The 17,474-nt window shown below is 45.0% G+C and overlaps 1 protein-coding gene across 1 annotated transcript in view; it reads left to right on the top strand.

Annotated features, from left to right (window-relative positions):
- Positions 1-17,064: 17,064 nt before the first annotated feature.
- Positions 17,065-17,474, top strand: part of LOC140348241 (ras guanyl-releasing protein 3-like) — a gene marked incomplete at its 3' end in the record, with an annotated part of 6,101 nt that continues 5,691 nt past the window's right edge. Inside the window, exon 1 of the mRNA XM_072434298.1 lies at positions 17,065-17,192. Coding sequence (XP_072290399.1) covers positions 17,120-17,192 — 73 coding nt within the window. The remainder of the gene's footprint in view (positions 17,193-17,474) is intronic.

The following is a 17,474-nucleotide window of genomic DNA, read 5'->3' as shown; positions in this document are numbered from 1 at the left end:
TTTAGACCTGGTTTAGACCTGGTTTAGACCTGGTTTAGTCCTGGTTTAGACCTGGTTTAGTCCTGGTTTAGTCCTGGTGGTTTAGTCCTGGTTTAGTCCTGGTTTAGACCTGGTTTAGACCTGGTTTAGTCCTGGTTTAGTCCTGGTTTAGACCTGGTTTAGTCCTGGTTTAGTCCTGGTTTAGTCCTGGTTTAGACCTGGTTTAGTCCTGGTTTAGTCCTGGTTTAGTCCTGGTTTAGACCTGGTTTAGTCCTGGTTTAGTCCTGGTGGTTTAGTCCTGGTTTAGTCCTGGTTTAGTCCTGGTCGTTTAGTCCTGGTTTAGTCCTGGTTTAGACCTGGTTTAGTCCTGGTTTAGTCCTGGTTTAGTCCTGGTTTAGTCCTGGTTTAGACCTGGTTTAGACCTGGTTTAGTTCTGGTTTAGTCCTGGTTTAGTCCTGGTTTAGACCTGGTTTAGTCCTGGTTTAGTCCTGGTTTAGTCCTGGTGGTTTAGTCCTGGTTTAGTCCTGGTTTAGTCCTGGTTTAGACATGGTTTAATCCTGGTTTAGACCTGGTTTAGACCTGGTTTAGTCCTGGTTTAGTCCTGGTTTAGTCCTGGTTTAGTCCTGGTTTAGTCCTGGTTTAGACCTGGTTTAGTCCTGGTTTAGAGCTGGTTTAATCCTGGTTTAGACCTGGTTTAGACCTGGTTTAGTCCTGGTTTAGTCCTGGTTTAGACCTGGTTTAGTCCTGGTTTAGTCCTGGTGGTTTAGTCCTGGTTTAGTCCTGGTTTAGACCTGGTTTAGACCTGGTTTAGTCCTGGTTTAGTCCTGGTTTAGACCTGGTTTAGTCCTGGTTTAGTCCTGGTTTAGTCCTGGTTTAGACCTGGTTTAGTCCTGGTTTAGTCCTGGTTTAGTCCTGGTTAAGACCTGGTTTAGTCCTGGTTTAGTCCTGGTGGTTTAGTCCTGGTTTAGTCCTGGTTTAGACCTGGTTTAGTCCTGGTTTAGACCTGGTTTAGACCTGGTTTAGACCTGGTTTAGTCCTGGTTTAGTCCTGGTTTAGACCTGGTTTAGTCCTGGTGGTTTAGTCCTGGTTTAGTCCTGGTTTAGACCTGGTTTAGTCCTGGTTTAGACCTGGTTTAGTCCTGGTTTAGTCCTGCTTTAGTCCTGGTTTAGACCTGGTTTAGACCTGGTTTAGTCCTGGTTTAGTCCTGGTTTAGTCCTGGTTTAGACCTGGTTTAGTCCTGGTTTAGTCCTGGTTTAGACCTGGTTTAGACCTGGTTTAGTCCTGGTTTAGTCCTGCTTTAGACCTGGTTTCGTCCTGCTTTAGTCCTGGTTTAGTCCTGGTTTAGACCTGGTTTAGTCCTGGTTTAGTCCTGGTTTAGTCCTGCTTTAGTCCTGGTTTAGTCCTGGTTTAGTCCTGCTTTAGTCCTGGTTTAGTCCTTGTTTAGTCCTTGTTTAGTCCTGGTTTAGTCCTGGTTTAGTCCTGGTTTAGACCTGGTTTCGTCCTGCTTTAGTCCTGGTTTAGTCCTGGTTTAGACCTGGTTTAGTCCTGGTTTAGTCCTGGTTTAGTCCTGCTTTAGTCCTGGTTTAGTCCTTGTTTAGTCCTTGTTTAGTCCTGGTTTAGTCCTTGTTTAGTCCTGGTTTAGTCCTGGTTTAGACCTGGTTTAGTCCTGGTTTAGTCCTGGTTTAGTGCTGGTTTAGTCCTGGTTTAGACCTGGTTTAGTCCTGGTTTAGTCCTGGTGGTTTAGTCCTGGTTTAGTCCTGGTTTAGACCTGGTTTAGTCCTGGCTTAGACCTGGTTTAGTCCTGGTTTAGTCCTGGTTTAGTCCTGGTTTAGACCTGGTTTAGACCTGGTTTAGTCCTGGTTTAGTCCTGGTTTAGACCTGGTTTAGACCTGGTTTAGTCCTGGTTTAGTCCTGCTTTAGACCTGGTTTCGTCCTGCTTTAGTCCTGGTTTAGTCCTGGTTTAGACCTGGTTTAGTCCTGGTTTAGTCCTGGTTTAGTCCTACTTTAGTCCTGGTTTAGTCCTGGTTTAGTCCTGCTTTAGTCCTGGTTTAGTCCTTGTTTAGTCCTGGTTTAGTCCTGGTTTAGTCCTGGTTTAGTCCTGGTTTAGACCTGGTTTCGTCCTGCTTTAGTCCTGGTTTAGTCCTGGTTTAGACCTGGTTTAGTCCTGGTTTATTCCTGGTTTAGTCCTGCTTTAGTCCTGGTTTAGTCCTGGTTTAGTCCTGGTTTAGTCCTGGTTTAGACCTGGTTTAGTCCTGGTTTAGTCCTGGTGGTTTAGTCCTGGTTTAGTCCTGGTTTAGACCTGGTTTAGACCTGGTTTAGTCCTGGCTTAGACCTGGTTTAGTCCTGGTTTAGTCCTGGTTTAGACCTGGTTTAGACCTGGTTTAGTCCTGGTTTAGTCCTGGTTTAGTCCTGGTTTAGTCCTGGTTTAGACCTGGTTTAGACCTGGTTTAGTCCTGGTTTAGTCCTGCTTTAGACCTGGTTTCGTCCTGCTTTAGTCCTGGTTTAGTCCTGGTTTAGACCTGGTTTAGTCCTGGTTTAGTCCTGGTTTAGTCCTGCTTTAGTCCTGTTTAGTCCTGGTTTAGTCCTGCTTTAGTCCTGGTTTAGTCCTTGTTTAGTCCTTGTTTAGTCCTGGTTTAGTCCTGGTTTAGTCCTGGTTTAGTCCTGCTTTAGACCTGGTTTAGTCCTGCTTTAGTCCTGGTTTAGTCCTGGTTTAGTCCTGCTTTAGTCCTGGTTTAGTCCTGGTTTAGTCCTGCTTTAGACCTGGTTTAGTCCTGCTTTAGACCTGGTTTAGTCCTGGTTAAGACCTGGTTTAGTCCTAGTTTAGTCCTGGTTTAGTCCTGCTTTAGTCCTGGTTTAGTCCTGGTTTAGTCCTGGTTAAGACCTGGTTTAGTCCTGGTTTAGTCCTGGTGGTTTAGTCCTGGTTTAGTCCTGGTTTAGACCTGGTTTAGTCCTGGTTTAGACCTGGTTTAGACCTGGTTTAGACCTGGTTTAGTCCTGGTTTAGTCCTGGTTTAGACCTGGTTTAGTCCTGGTTTAGTCCTGGTTTAGACCTGGTTTAGTCCTGGTTTAGTCCTGGTTTAGTCCTGCTTTAGTCCTGTTTAGTCCTGGTTTAGTCCTGCTTTAGTCCTGGTTTAGTCCTTGTTTAGTCCTTGTTTAGTCCTGGTTTAGTCCTGGTTTAGTCCTGGTTTAGTCCTGCTTTAGTCCTGGTTTAGTCCTTGTTTAGTCCTTGTTTAGTCCTGGTTTAGTCCTGGTTTAGTCCTGGTTTAGTCCTGGTTTAGTCCTGCTTTAGACCTGGTTTAGTCCTGCTTTAGACCTGGTTTAGTCCTGGTTAAGACCTGGTTTAGTCCTGGTTTAGTCCTGGTTTAGTCCTGCTTTAGTCCTGGTTTAGTCCTGGTTTAGACCTGGTTTAGTCCTGGTTTAGTCCTGGTTTAGTCCTGGTTTAGACCTGGTTTAGTCCTGGTTTAGTCCTGGTTTAGACCTGGTTTAGACCTGGTTTCGTCCTGCTTTAGTCCTGGTTTAGTCCTTGTTTAGTCCTGGTTTAGTCCTGGTTTAGTCCTGGTTTAGTCCTGGTTTAGTCCTGGTTTAGTCTTGGTTTTGTCTTGGTTTAGTCCTGGTTTAGTCTTGGTTTAGTCCTGGTTTAGTCTTGCTTTAGTCCTGGTTTAGTCCTGGTTTAGTCCTGGTTTAGTCCTGCTTTAGTCCTGGTTTAGTCCTTGTTTAGTCCTTGTTTAGTCCTGGTTTAGTCCTGGTTTAGTCCTGGTTTAGTCCTGCTTTAGACCTGGTTTAGTCCTGCTTTAGACCTGGTTTAGTCCTGTTTTAGTCCTGGTTTAGACCTGGTTTAATCCTGGTTTAGACCTGGTTTAGACCTGGTTTAGTCCTGGTTTAGTCCTGGTTTAGACCTGGTTTAGTCCTGGTTTAGTCCTGGTTTAGTCCTGGTTTAGACCTGGTTTAGACCTGGTTTAGTCCTGGTTTAGTCCTGGTGGTTTAGTCCTGGTTTAGTCCTGGTTTAGACCTGGTTTAGTCCTGGTTTAGTCCAGGTTTAGACCTGGTTTAGTCCTGGTTTAGTCCTGGTTTAGTCCTGGTTTAGACCTGGTTTAGACCTGGTTTAGTCCTGGTTTAGTCCTGGTTTAGTCCAGGTTTAGTCCTGGTTTAGTCCTGGTTTAGTCCTGGTTTATACCTGGTTTAGATCTGGTTTAGTCCTGGTTTAGTCCTGGTTTAGTCCTGGTTTAGTCCAGGTTTAGTCCTGGTTTAGTCCTGGTTTAGTCCTGGTTTAGACCTGGTTTAGTCCTGGTTTAGACCTGGTTTGGACCTGGTTTAGTCCTGGTCTGGACCTGGTTTAGACCTGGTTTAGTCCTGGTTTAGACCTGGTTTAGTCCTGGTTTAGTCCTGGTTTAGTCCTGGTTTAGACCTGGTTTAATCCTGGTTTAGACCTGGTTTAGACCTGGTTTAGACCTGGTTTAGTCTTGGTTTAGTCCTGGTTTAGTCCTGGTTTAGACCTGGTTTAGTCCTGGTTTAGTCCTGGTGGTTTAGTCCTGGTTTTGTCCTGGTTTAGACCTGTTTTAGTCCTGGTTTAGTCCTGGTTTAGTCCTGGTTTAGTCCTGGTTTAGTCCTGGTTTAGACCTGGTTTAATCCTGGTTTAGACCTGGTTTAGACCTGGTTTAGACCTGGTTTAGTCTTGGTTTAGTCCTGGTTTAGTCCTGGTTTAGACCTGGTTTAGTCCTGGTTTAGTCCTGGTGGTTTAGTCCTGGTTTAGTCCTGGTTTAGACCTGGTTTAGACCTGGTTTAGTCCTGGTTTAGTCCTGGTTTAGTCCTGGTTTAGTCCTGGTGGTTTAGTCCTGGTTTAGTCCTGGTTTAGACCTGGTTTAGTCCTGGTTTAGTCCTGGTTTAGTCCTGGTTTAGTCCTGGTTTAGTCCTGGTGGTTTAGTCCTGGTTTAGTCCTGGTTTAGTCCTGGTTTAGTCCTGGTTTAGACCTGGTTTAATCCTGGTGGTTTAGTCCTGGTTTAGTCCTGGTTTAGTCCTGGTGGTTTAGTCCTGGTTTAGTCCTGGTTTAGTCCTGGTTTAGTCCTGGTGGTTTAGTCCTGGTTTAGTCCTGGTTTAGTCCTGGTTTAGTCCTGGTTTAGTCCTGGTTTAGACCTGGTTTAGTCCTGGTTTAGACCTGGTTTAGACCTGGTTTAGTCCTTGTTTAGTCCTGGTTTAGACCTGGTTTAGTCCTGGTTTAGTCCTGTTTTAGTCCTGGTTTAGACCTGGTTTAATCCTGGTTTAGACCTGGTTTAGACCTGGTTTAGTCCTGGTTTAGTCCTGGTTTAGACCTGGTTTAGTCCTGGTTTAGTCCTGGTTTAGTCCTGGTTTAGACCTGGTTTAATCCTGGTTTAGACCTGGTTTAGACCTGGTTTAGTCCTGGTTTAGTCCTGGTTTAGACCTGGTTTAGGCCTGGTTTAGTCCTGGTGGTTTAGTCCTGGTTTAGTCCTGGTTTAGACCTGGTTTAGTCCTGGTTTAGTCCTGGTTTAGACCTGGTTTAGTCCTGGTTTTGTCCTGGTTTAGTCCTGGTTTAGTCCTGGTTTAGACCTGGTTTAGTCCTGGTTTAGTCCTGGTTTAGTCCTGGTTTAGACCTGGTTTTGTCCTGGTTTAGTCCTGGTTTAGTCCTGGTTTAGTCCTGGTTTAGACCTGGTTTAATCCTGGTTTAGACCTGGTTTAGACCTGGTTTAGACCTGGTTTAGTCTTGGTTTAGTCCTGGTTTAGTCCTGGTTAAGACCTGGTTTAGTCCTGGTTTAGTCCTGGTGGTTTAGTCCTGGTTTTGTCCTGGTTTAGACCTGGTTTAGTCCTGGTTTAGTCCTGGTTTAGACCTGGTTTAGTCCTGGTTTAGTCCTGGTTTAGACCTGGTTTAGACCTGGTTTAGTCCTGGTTTAGTTCTGGTTTAGTCCTGGTTTAGTCCTGGTTTAGACCTGGTTTAGTCCTGGTTTAGTCCTGGTGGTTTAGTCCTGGTTTAGTCCTGGTTTAGTCCTGGTTTAGTCCTGGTTTAGACATGGTTTAATCCTGGTTTAGACCTGGTTTAGACCTGGTTTAGACTTGGTTTAGTCCTGGTTTAGTCCTGGTTTAGACCTGGTTTAGTCCTGGTTTAGTCCTGGTTTAGTCCTGGTTTAGACCTGGTTTAGTCCTGGTTTAGTCCTGGTTTAGTCCTGGTTTAGAGCTGGTTTAATCCTGGTTTAGACCTGGTTTAGACCTGGTTTAGTCCTGGTTTAGTCCTGGTTTAGTCCTGCTTTAGTCCTGGTTTAGTCCTGGTGGTTTAGTCCTGGTTTAGTCCTGGTTTAGACCTGGTTTAGACCTGGTTTAGTCCTGGTTTAGTCCTGGTTTAGACCTGGTTTAGTCCTGGTTTAGTCCTGGTTTAGTCCTGGTTTAGACCTGGTTTAGTCCTGGTTTAGTCCTGGTTTAGTCCTGGTTTAGACCTGGTTTAGTCCTGGTTTAGTCCTGGTGGTTTAGTCCTGGTTTAGTCCTGGTTTAGTCCTGGTGGTTTAGTCCTGGTTTAGTCCTGGTTTAGACCTGGTTTAGTCCTGGTTTAGTCCTGGTTTAGTCCTGGTTTAGTCCTGGTTTAGACCTGGTTTAGACCTGGTTTAGTTCTGGTTTAGTCCTGGTTTAGTCCTGGTTTAGACCTGGTTTAGTCCTGGTTTAGTCCTGGTTTAGTCCTGGTGGTTTAGTCCTGGTTTAGTCCTGGTTTAGTCCTGGTTTAGACATGGTTTAATCCTGGTTTAGACCTGGTTTAGACCTGGTTTAGTCCTGGTTTAGTCCTGGTTTAGTCCTGGTTTAGTCCTGGTTTAGTCCTGGTTTAGACCTGGTTTAGTCCTGGTTTAGAGCTGGTTTAATCCTGGTTTAGACCTGGTTTAGACCTGGTTTAGTCCTGGTTTAGTCCTGGTTTAGACCTGGTTTAGTCCTGGTTTAGTCCTGGTGGTTTAGTCCTGGTTTAGTCCTGGTTTAGTCCTGCTTTAGTCCTGTTTAGTCCTGGTTTAGTCCTGCTTTAGTCCTGGTTTAGTCCTTGTTTAGTCCTTGTTTAGTCCTGGTTTAGTCCTGGTTTAGTCCTGGTTTAGTCCTGCTTTAGTCCTGGTTTAGTCCTTGTTTAGTCCTTGTTTAGTCCTGGTTTAGTCCTGGTTTAGTCCTGGTTTAGTCCTGGTTTAGTCCTGCTTTAGACCTGGTTTAGTCCTGCTTTAGACCTGGTTTAGTCCTGGTTAAGACCTGGTTTAGTCCTGGTTTAGTCCTGGTTTAGTCCTGCTTTAGTCCTGGTTTAGTCCTGGTTTAGTCCTGGTTTAGACCTGGTTTAGTCCTGGTTTAGTCCTGGTTTAGTCCTGGTTTAGACCTGGTTTAGTCCTGGTTTAGTCCTGGTTTAGACCTGGTTTAGACCTGGTTTCGTCCTGCTTTAGTCCTGGTTTAGTCCTTGTTTAGTCCTGGTTTAGTCCTGGTTTAGTCCTGGTTTAGTCCTGGTTTAGTCCTGGTTTAGTCTTGGTTTTGTCTTGGTTTAGTCCTGGTTTAGTCTTGGTTTAGTCCTGGTTTAGTCTTGCTTTAGTCCTGGTTTAGTCCTGGTTTAGTCCTGGTTTAGTCCTGCTTTAGTCCTGGTTTAGTCCTTGTTTAGTCCTTGTTTAGTCCTGGTTTAGTCCTGGTTTAGTCCTGGTTTAGTCCTGCTTTAGACCTGGTTTAGTCCTGCTTTAGACCTGGTTTAGTCCTGTTTTAGTCCTGGTTTAGACCTGGTTTAATCCTGGTTTAGACCTGGTTTAGACCTGGTTTAGTCCTGGTTTAGTCCTGGTTTAGACCTGGTTTAGTCCTGGTTTAGTCCTGGTTTAGTCCTGGTTTAGACCTGGTTTAGACCTGGTTTAGTCCTGGTTTAGTCCTGGTGGTTTAGTCCTGGTTTAGTCCTGGTTTAGACCTGGTTTAGTCCTGGTTTAGTCCAGGTTTAGACCTGGTTTAGTCCTGGTTTAGTCCTGGTTTAGTCCTGGTTTAGACCTGGTTTAGACCTGGTTTAGTCCTGGTTTAGTCCTGGTTTAGTCCAGGTTTAGTCCTGGTTTAGTCCTGGTTTAGTCCTGGTTTATACCTGGTTTAGATCTGGTTTAGTCCTGGTTTAGTCCTGGTTTAGTCCTGGTTTAGTCCAGGTTTAGTCCTGGTTTAGTCCTGGTTTAGTCCTGGTTTAGACCTGGTTTAGTCCTGGTTTAGACCTGGTTTGGACCTGGTTTAGTCCTGGTCTGGACCTGGTTTAGACCTGGTTTAGTCCTGGTTTAGACCTGGTTTAGTCCTGGTTTAGTCCTGGTTTAGTCCTGGTTTAGACCTGGTTTAATCCTGGTTTAGACCTGGTTTAGACCTGGTTTAGACCTGGTTTAGTCTTGGTTTAGTCCTGGTTTAGTCCTGGTTTAGACCTGGTTTAGTCCTGGTTTAGTCCTGGTGGTTTAGTCCTGGTTTTGTCCTGGTTTAGACCTGTTTTAGTCCTGGTTTAGTCCTGGTTTAGTCCTGGTTTAGTCCTGGTTTAGTCCTGGTTTAGACCTGGTTTAATCCTGGTTTAGACCTGGTTTAGACCTGGTTTAGACCTGGTTTAGTCTTGGTTTAGTCCTGGTTTAGTCCTGGTTTAGACCTGGTTTAGTCCTGGTTTAGTCCTGGTGGTTTAGTCCTGGTTTAGTCCTGGTTTAGACCTGGTTTAGACCTGGTTTAGTCCTGGTTTAGTCCTGGTTTAGTCCTGGTTTAGTCCTGGTGGTTTAGTCCTGGTTTAGTCCTGGTTTAGACCTGGTTTAGTCCTGGTTTAGTCCTGGTTTAGTCCTGGTTTAGTCCTGGTTTAGTCCTGGTGGTTTAGTCCTGGTTTAGTCCTGGTTTAGTCCTGGTTTAGTCCTGGTTTAGACCTGGTTTAATCCTGGTGGTTTAGTCCTGGTTTAGTCCTGGTTTAGTCCTGGTGGTTTAGTCCTGGTTTAGTCCTGGTTTAGTCCTGGTTTAGTCCTGGTGGTTTAGTCCTGGTTTAGTCCTGGTTTAGTCCTGGTTTAGTCCTGGTTTAGTCCTGGTTTAGACCTGGTTTAGTCCTGGTTTAGACCTGGTTTAGACCTGGTTTAGTCCTTGTTTAGTCCTGGTTTAGACCTGGTTTAGTCCTGGTTTAGTCCTGTTTTAGTCCTGGTTTAGACCTGGTTTAATCCTGGTTTAGACCTGGTTTAGACCTGGTTTAGTCCTGGTTTAGTCCTGGTTTAGACCTGGTTTAGTCCTGGTTTAGTCCTGGTTTAGTCCTGGTTTAGACCTGGTTTAATCCTGGTTTAGACCTGGTTTAGACCTGGTTTAGTCCTGGTTTAGTCCTGGTTTAGACCTGGTTTAGGCCTGGTTTAGTCCTGGTGGTTTAGTCCTGGTTTAGTCCTGGTTTAGACCTGGTTTAGTCCTGGTTTAGTCCTGGTTTAGACCTGGTTTAGTCCTGGTTTTGTCCTGGTTTAGTCCTGGTTTAGTCCTGGTTTAGACCTGGTTTAGTCCTGGTTTAGTCCTGGTTTAGTCCTGGTTTAGACCTGGTTTTGTCCTGGTTTAGTCCTGGTTTAGTCCTGGTTTAGTCCTGGTTTAGACCTGGTTTAATCCTGGTTTAGACCTGGTTTAGACCTGGTTTAGACCTGGTTTAGTCTTGGTTTAGTCCTGGTTTAGTCCTGGTTAAGACCTGGTTTAGTCCTGGTTTAGTCCTGGTGGTTTAGTCCTGGTTTAGTCCTGGTTTAGTCCTGGTTTAGACCTGGTTTAGACCTGGTTTAGTCCTGGTTTAGTCCTGGTGGTTTAGTCCTGGTTTAGTCCTGGTTTAGACCTGGTTTAGTCCTGGTTTAGTCCAGGTTTAGACCTGGTTTAGTCCTGGTTTAGTCCTGGTTTAGTCCTGGTTTAGACCTGGTTTAGACCTGGTTTAGTCCTGGTTTAGTCCTGGTTTAGTCCAGGTTTAGTCCTGGTTTAGTCCTGGTTTAGTCCTGGTTTATACCTGGTTTAGATCTGGTTTAGTCCTGGTTTAGTCCTGGTTTAGTCCTGGTTTAGTCCAGGTTTAGTCCTGGTTTAGTCCTGGTTTAGTCCTGGTTTAGACCTGGTTTAGTCCTGGTTTAGACCTGGTTTGGACCTGGTTTAGTCCTGGTCTGGACCTGGTTTAGTCCTGGTTTAGTCCTGGTTTAGACCTGGTTTAATCCTGGTTTAGACCTGGTTTAGACCTGGTTTAGACCTGGTTTAGTCTTGGTTTAGTCCTGGTTTAGTCCTGGTTTAGACCTGGTTTAGTCCTGGTTTAGTCCTGGTGGTTTAGTCCTGGTTTTGTCCTGGTTTAGACCTGTTTTAGTCCTGGTTTAGTCCTGGTTTAGTCCTGGTTTAGTCCTGGTTTAGTCCTGGTTTAGACCTGGTTTAATCCTGGTTTAGACCTGGTTTAGACCTGGTTTAGACCTGGTTTAGTCTTGGTTTAGTCCTGGTTTAGTCCTGGTTTAGACCTGGTTTAGTCCTGGTTTAGTCCTGGTGGTTTAGTCCTGGTTTAGTCCTGGTTTAGACCTGGTTTAGACCTGGTTTAGTCCTGGTTTAGTCCTGGTTTAGTCCTGGTTTAGTCCTGGTGGTTTAGTCCTGGTTTAGTCCTGGTTTAGACCTGGTTTAGTCCTGGTTTAGTCCTGGTTTAGTCCTGGTTTAGTCCTGGTTTAGTCCTGGTGGTTTAGTCCTGGTTTAGTCCTGGTTTAGTCCTGGTTTAGTCCTGGTTTAGACCTGGTTTAATCCTGGTGGTTTAGTCCTGGTTTAGTCCTGGTTTAGTCCTGGTGGTTTAGTCCTGGTTTAGTCCTGGTTTAGTCCTGGTTTAGTCCTGGTGGTTTAGTCCTGGTTTAGTCCTGGTTTAGTCCTGGTTTAGACATGGTTTAATCCTGGTTTAGACCTGGTTTAGACCTGGTTTAGTCCTGGTTTAGTCCTGGTTTAGTCCTGGTTTAGTCCTGGTTTAGTCCTGGTTTAGACCTGGTTTAGTCCTGGTTTAGAGCTGGTTTAATCCTGGTTTAGACCTGGTTTAGACCTGGTTTAGTCCTGGTTTAGTCCTGGTTTAGACCTGGTTTAGTCCTGGTTTAGTCCTGGTGGTTTAGTCCTGGTTTAGTCCTGGTTTAGACCTGGTTTAGACCTGGTTTAGTCCTGGTTTAGTCCTGGTTTAGACCTGGTTTAGTCCTGGTTTAGTCCTGGTTTAGTCCTGGTTTAGACCTGGTTTAGTCCTGGTTTAGTCCTGGTTTAGTCCTGGTTAAGACCTGGTTTAGTCCTGGTTTAGTCCTGGTGGTTTAGTCCTGGTTTAGTCCTGGTTTAGACCTGGTTTAGTCCTGGTTTAGACCTGGTTTAGACCTGGTTTAGACCTGGTTTAGTCCTGGTTTAGTCTTGGTTTAGACCTGGTTTAGTCCTGGTGGTTTAGTCCTGGTTTAGTCCTGGTTTAGACCTGGTTTAGTCCTGGTTTAGACCTGGTTTAGTCCTGGTTTAGTCCTGCTTTAGTCCTGGTTTAGACCTGGTTTAGACCTGGTTTAGTCCTGGTTTAGTCCTGGTTTAGTCCTGGTTTAGACCTGGTTTAGTCCTGGTTTAGTCCTGGTTTAGACCTGGTTTAGACCTGGTTTAGTCCTGGTTTAGTCCTGCTTTAGACCTGGTTTCGTCCTGCTTTAGTCCTGGTTTAGTCCTGGTTTAGACCTGGTTTAGTCCTGGTTTAGTCCTGGTTTAGTCCTGCTTTAGTCCTGGTTTAGTCCTGGTTTAGTCCTGCTTTAGTCCTGGTTTAGTCCTTGTTTAGTCCTTGTTTAGTCCTTGTTTAGTCCTGGTTTAGTCCTGGTTTAGACCTGGTTTCGTCCTGCTTTAGTCCTGGTTTAGTCCTGGTTTAGACCTGGTTTAGTCCTGGTTTAGTCCTGGTTTAGTCCTGCTTTAGTCCTGGTTTAGTCCTTGTTTAGTCCTTGTTTAGTCCTGGTTTAGTCCTTGTTTAGTCCTGGTTTAGTCCTGGTTTAGACCTGGTTTAGTCCTGGTTTAGTCCTGGTTTAGTGCTGGTTTAGTCCTGGTTTAGACCTGGTTTAGTCCTGGTTTAGTCCTGGTGGTTCAGTCCTGGTTTAGTCCTGGTTTAGACCTGGTTTAGTCCTGGCTTAGACCTGGTTTAGTCCTGGTTTAGTCCTGGTTTAGTCCTGGTTTAGACCTGGTTTAGTCCTGGTTTAGTCCTGGTTTAGACCTGGTTTAGTCCTGGTTTAGTCCTGGTTTAGACCTGGTTTAGACCTGGTTTAGTCCTGGTTTAGTCCTGCTTTAGACCTGGTTTCGTCCTGCTTTAGTCCTGGTTTAGTCCTGGTTTAGACCTGGTTTAGTCCTGGTTTAGTCCTGGTTTAGTCCTACTTTAGTCCTGGTTTAGTCCTGCTTTAGTCCTGGTTTAGTCCTTGTTTAGTCCTTGTTTAGTCCTGGTTTAGTCCTGGTTTAGTCCTGGTTTAGACCTGGTTTCGTCCTGCTTTAGTCCTGGTTTAGTCCTGGTTTAGACCTGGTTTAGTCCTGGTTTAGTCCTGGTTTAGTCCTGCTTTAGTCCTGGTTTAGTCCTGGTTTAGTCCTGGTTTAGTCCTGGTTTAGTCCTGGTTTAGTCCTGGTTTAGACCTGGTTTAGTCCTGGTTTAGTCCTGGTGGTTTAGTCCTGGTTTAGTCCTGGTTTAGACCTGGTTTAGACCTGGTTTAGTCCTGGCTTAGACCTGGTTTAGTCCTGGTTTAGTCCTGGTTTAGACCTGGTTTAGACCTGTTTTAGTCCTGGTTTAGTCCTGGTTTAGTCCTGGTTTAGTCCTGGTTTAGACCTGGTTTAATCCTGGTTTAGTCCTGGTTTAGACCTGGTTTAGACCTGGTTTAGTCCTGGTTTAGTCCTGCTTTAGACCTGGTTTCGTCCTGCTTTAGTCCTGGTTTAGTCCTGGTTTAGACCTGGTTTAGTCCTGGTTTAGTCCTGGTTTAGTCCTGCTTTAGTCCTGTTTAGTCCTGGTTTAGTCCTGCTTTAGTCCTGGTTTAGTCCTTGTTTAGTCCTTGTTTAGTCCTGGTTTAGTCCTGGTTTAGTCCTGGTTTAGTCCTGCTTTAGACCTGGTTTAGTCCTGCTTTAGTCCTGGTTTAGTCCTGGTTTAGTCCTGCTTTAGTCCTGGTTTAGTCCTGGTTTAGTCCTGCTTTAGACCTGGTTTAGTCCTGCTTTAGACCTGGTTTAGTCCTGGTTAAGACCTGGTTTAGTCCTAGTTTAGTCCTGGTTTAGTCCTGCTTTAGTCCTGGTTTAGTCCTGGTTTAGTCCTGGTTAAGACCTGGTTTAGTCCTGGTTTAGTCCTGGTGGTTTAGTCCTGGTTTAGTCCTGGTTTAGACCTGGTTTAGTCCTGGTTTAGACCTGGTTTAGACCTGGTTTAGTCCTGGTTTAGTCCTGGTTTAGACCTGGTTTAGTCCTGGTTTAGTCCTGCTTTAGACCTGGTTTCGTCCTGCTTTAGTCCTGGTTTAGTCCTGGTTTAGACCTGGTTTAGTCCTGGTTTAGTCCTGGTTTAGTCCTGCTTTAGTCCTGTTTAGTCCTGGTTTAGTCCTGCTTTAGTCCTGGTTTAGTCCTTGTTTAGTCCTTGTTTAGTCCTGGTTTAGTCCTGGTTTAGTCCTGGTTTAGTCCTGGTTTAGTCCTGCTTTAGTCCTGGTTTAGTCCTTGTTTAGTCCTTGTTTAGTCCTGGTTTAGTCCTGGTTTAGTCCTGGTTTAGTCCTGGTTTAGTCCTGCTTTAGACCTGGTTTAGTCCTGCTTTAGACCTGGTTTAGTCCTGGTTAAGACCTGGTTTAGTCCTGGTTTAGTCCTGGTTTAGTCCTGCTTTAGTCCTGGTTTAGTCCTGGTTTAGTCCTGGTTTAGACCTGGTTTAGTCCTGGTTTAGTCCTGGTTTAGTCCTGGTTTAGACCTGGTTTAGTCCTGGTTTAGTCCTGGTTTAGACCTGGTTTAGACCTGGTTTCGTCCTGCTTTAGTCCTGGTTTAGTCCTTGTTTAGTCCTGGTTTAGTCCTGGTTTAGTCCTGGTTTAGTCCTGGTTTAGTCTTGGTTTTGTCTTGGTTTAGTCCTGGTTTAGTCTTGGTTTAGTCCTGGTTTAGTCTTGCTTTAGTCCTGGTTTAGTCCTGGTTTAGTCCTGGTTTAGTCCTGCTTTAGTCCTGGTTTAGTCCTTGTTTAGTCCTTGTTTAGTCCTGGTTTAGTCCTGGTTTAGTCCTGGTTTAGTCCTGGTTTAGTCCTGCTTTAGACCTGGTTTAGTCCTGCTTTAGACCTGGTTTAGTCCTGGTTAAGACCTGGTTTAGTCCTGGTTTAGTCCTGGTTTAGTCCTGCTTTAGTCCTGGTTTAGTCCTGGTTTAGTCCTGGTTTAGTCCTGCTTTAGGGTTTTTCTGGCAGACGTCATGTTCTCAGTGACATGAGGCTGTTGTGACTTATGAATTAAACCATTGTTTTCCGCCCTCAGTGTCTCCATGACGACGGAACATGCATCAACATTAGCTTTGTGTTAGCTCCCAGCGCTACGGCGGCTGCTAGCCTAGCATGAGAACAGCTGCTTTGTGACGGTCCTGGCGTTTCACACATTTACTATTTAAATATGAAATATTTGACTCTTTAGAAGTGAACACAGGCCAAAGACAAGCACAAGTCATCTCAAATCAGGCTAAAGCAGTAGCTGTTCCACATTTTTACAGCTGTTTTCAATCATTAAATTCATTTTTTCATGTAATTTGCTGTTTTAATCTTTTCAGTAAAGTGTGTTTGCTTAACGTCCTTCAAATAACTGAACAGATCCTTTCACAACCCGAGTAGTTCCTGTTGCCTTAAAAACACGGAGCTCCACTTCCTGTTCCGTTCATTCTTATGGAGAATTAGTCTCGTTAAAATAAATGAATAATGAAGACGAAGAGAGAGTTCCAGAGTGATAATCCCAGTCACATGTTCAGAGCGTTACGTCCCGTGTAAACACCTGGAGACGTGCTAATGCTAATGCTAATGCTAATGCTAACATACAATAATGTTCAAATAACGGCACAAACTGAACTTTTTATCAAGTCAGTGTGTTTCCTATTAAAGTTAACGTGTGATGGAGGACTAAACCAGGACTAAGCCAGGACTAAGCCAGGACTAAAGCAGGACTAAAGCAGGACTAAAGCAGGACTAAACCAGGACTAAGCCAGGACTAAAGCAGGACTAAAGCAGGACTAAAGCAGGACTAAACCAGGACTAAACCAGGTCTAAAGCAGGACTAAACCAGGACTAAAGCAGGACTAAACCAGGACTAAACCAGGACTAAAGCAGGACTAAAGCAGGACTAAAGCAGGACTAAAGCAGGACTAAACCAGGACTAAACCAGGACTAAAGCAAGACTAAACCAGGACTAAACCAAGACTAAACCAGGACTAAACCAAGACAAAACCAAGACTAAACCAGGACTAAACCAGGACTAAACCAGGACTAAACCAGGACTAAACCAGGACTAAACAAGGACTAAACCAGGACTAAAGCAGGACGAAACCAGGTCTAAACCAGGTCTAAACCAGGACTAAACCAGGACTAAACCAGGTCTAAACCAGGACTAAACCAGGACTAAACCAGGACTAAACCAGGACTAAGCCAGGACTAAACCAGGACTAAAGCAGGACTAAAGCAGGACTAAAGCAGGACTAAACCAGGACTAAACCAGGTCTAAAGCAGGACTAAACCAGGACTAAACCAGGACTAAACCAGGTCTTAACCAGGACTAAACCAGGTCTAAAGCAGGACTAAACCAGGTCTAAAGCAGGACTAAACCAGGACTAAACCAGGACTAAAGCAGGACTAAACCAGGACTAAAGCAGGACTAAAGCAGGACTAAACCAGGTCTAAAGCAGGACTAAACCAGGACTAAACCAGGACTAAAGCAGGACTAAACCAGGTCTAAAGCAGGACTAAACCAGGACTAAACCAGGACTAAACCAGGACTAAACCAGGTCGAAAGCAGGAATAAACCAGGACTAAAGCAGCACTAAAGCAGGACTAAACCAGGACTAAACCAGGACTAAACCAGGACCAAAACAGGTCTAAAGCAGGACTAAACCAGGATTAAACCAGGACTAAACCAGGACTAAAGCAGGACTAAAGCAGGACTAAACCAGGACTAAACCAGGACTAAAGCAGGACTAAAGCAGGACTAAAGCAGGACTAAACCAGGACTAAAGCAGGACTAAAGCAGGACTAAAGCAGGACTAAACCAGGACTAAAGCAGGACTAAACCAGGTCTAAACCAGGACTAAACCAGGTCTAAAGCAGGACTAAACCAGGTCTAAAGCAGGACTAAACCAGGACTAAACCAGGACTAAAGCAGGACTAAACCAGGTCTAAAGCAGGACTAAACCAGGACTAAACTAGGACTAAAGCAGGACTAAACCAGGACTAAACCAGGACTAAAGCAGGACTAAACAAGGACTAAACCAGGACTAAACCAGGTCGAAAGCAGGAATAAACCAGGACTAAAGCAGGACTAAAGCAGGACTAAACCAGGACTAAACCAGGACTAAACCAGGACCAAACCAGGTATAAAGCAGGACTAAAGCAGGACTAAACCAGGTCTAAAGCAGGACTAAAGCAGGACTAAACCAGGATTAAACCAGGACTAAACCAGGACTAAAGCAGGACTAAAGCAGGACTAAACCAGGACTAAACCAGGACTAAAGCAGGACTAAAGCAGGACTAAACCAGGACTAAAGCAGGACTAAAGCAGGACTAAAGCAGGACTAAAGCAGGACTAAACCAGGACTAAAGCAGGACTAAACCAGGACTAAAGCAGGACTAAACCAGGACTAAAGCAGGACTAAACCAGGTCTAAAGCAGGACTAAAGTAGGACTAAAGCAGGACTAAACCAGGACTAAACCAGGACTAAACCAGGACTAAAGCAGGACTAAAGCAGGACTAAACCAGGACTAAACCAGGACTAAACCAGGACTAAACCTGGACTAAACCAGGTCTAAACCAGGACTAAACCAGGACTAAAGCAGGACTAAACCAGGACTAAACCAGGACTAAACCAGGTATAAACCAGGACTAAACCAGGTCTAAAGCAGGTCTAAACCAGGACTAAACCAGGTCTAAAGCTGGAGTAAAGAGTATTACACTGGTTCTCTTTCTCTTTAGGGGCGCTCTGATTGGTCGAACGCTCTGATTGGTGCAGAGCTGTTAAGCTGGTGCATGATGGGATCGTGGAGTCTGAGGAAGGCGGCGACTCTGGACGAGCTTCTGCATCAGAGCGTCCACTGCTTTGGTCAGTTTCTCCTACATCTGAACCTCCACACAACTTGAACCACAAACCCTCCAGTCACAGGGCAGACAAACAACCTGAACCACAAACCCTCCAGTCACAGGGCAGACACACAACCTGAACCACAAACCCTCCAGTCACAGGGCAGACACACAACCTGAACCACACACCCTCCAGTCACAGGGCAGACACACAACCTGAACCACAAACCCTCCAGTCACAGGGCAGACACACAACCTGAACCACAGGGCAGAGAACTAATAATATTAATAATATACTATTGAC

Source organism: Eucyclogobius newberryi, unplaced genomic scaffold (assembly GCF_026437365.1).
Source record: "Eucyclogobius newberryi isolate DKJ021-1_F unplaced genomic scaffold, fEucNew1.0.hap1 SCAF_64, whole genome shotgun sequence".
NCBI lineage: Eukaryota > Metazoa > Chordata > Actinopteri > Gobiiformes > Gobiidae > Eucyclogobius > Eucyclogobius newberryi.
The sequence above is the reverse complement of the archived record's forward strand: the minus strand, read 5'-3'. Positions and strand labels throughout refer to the sequence as shown.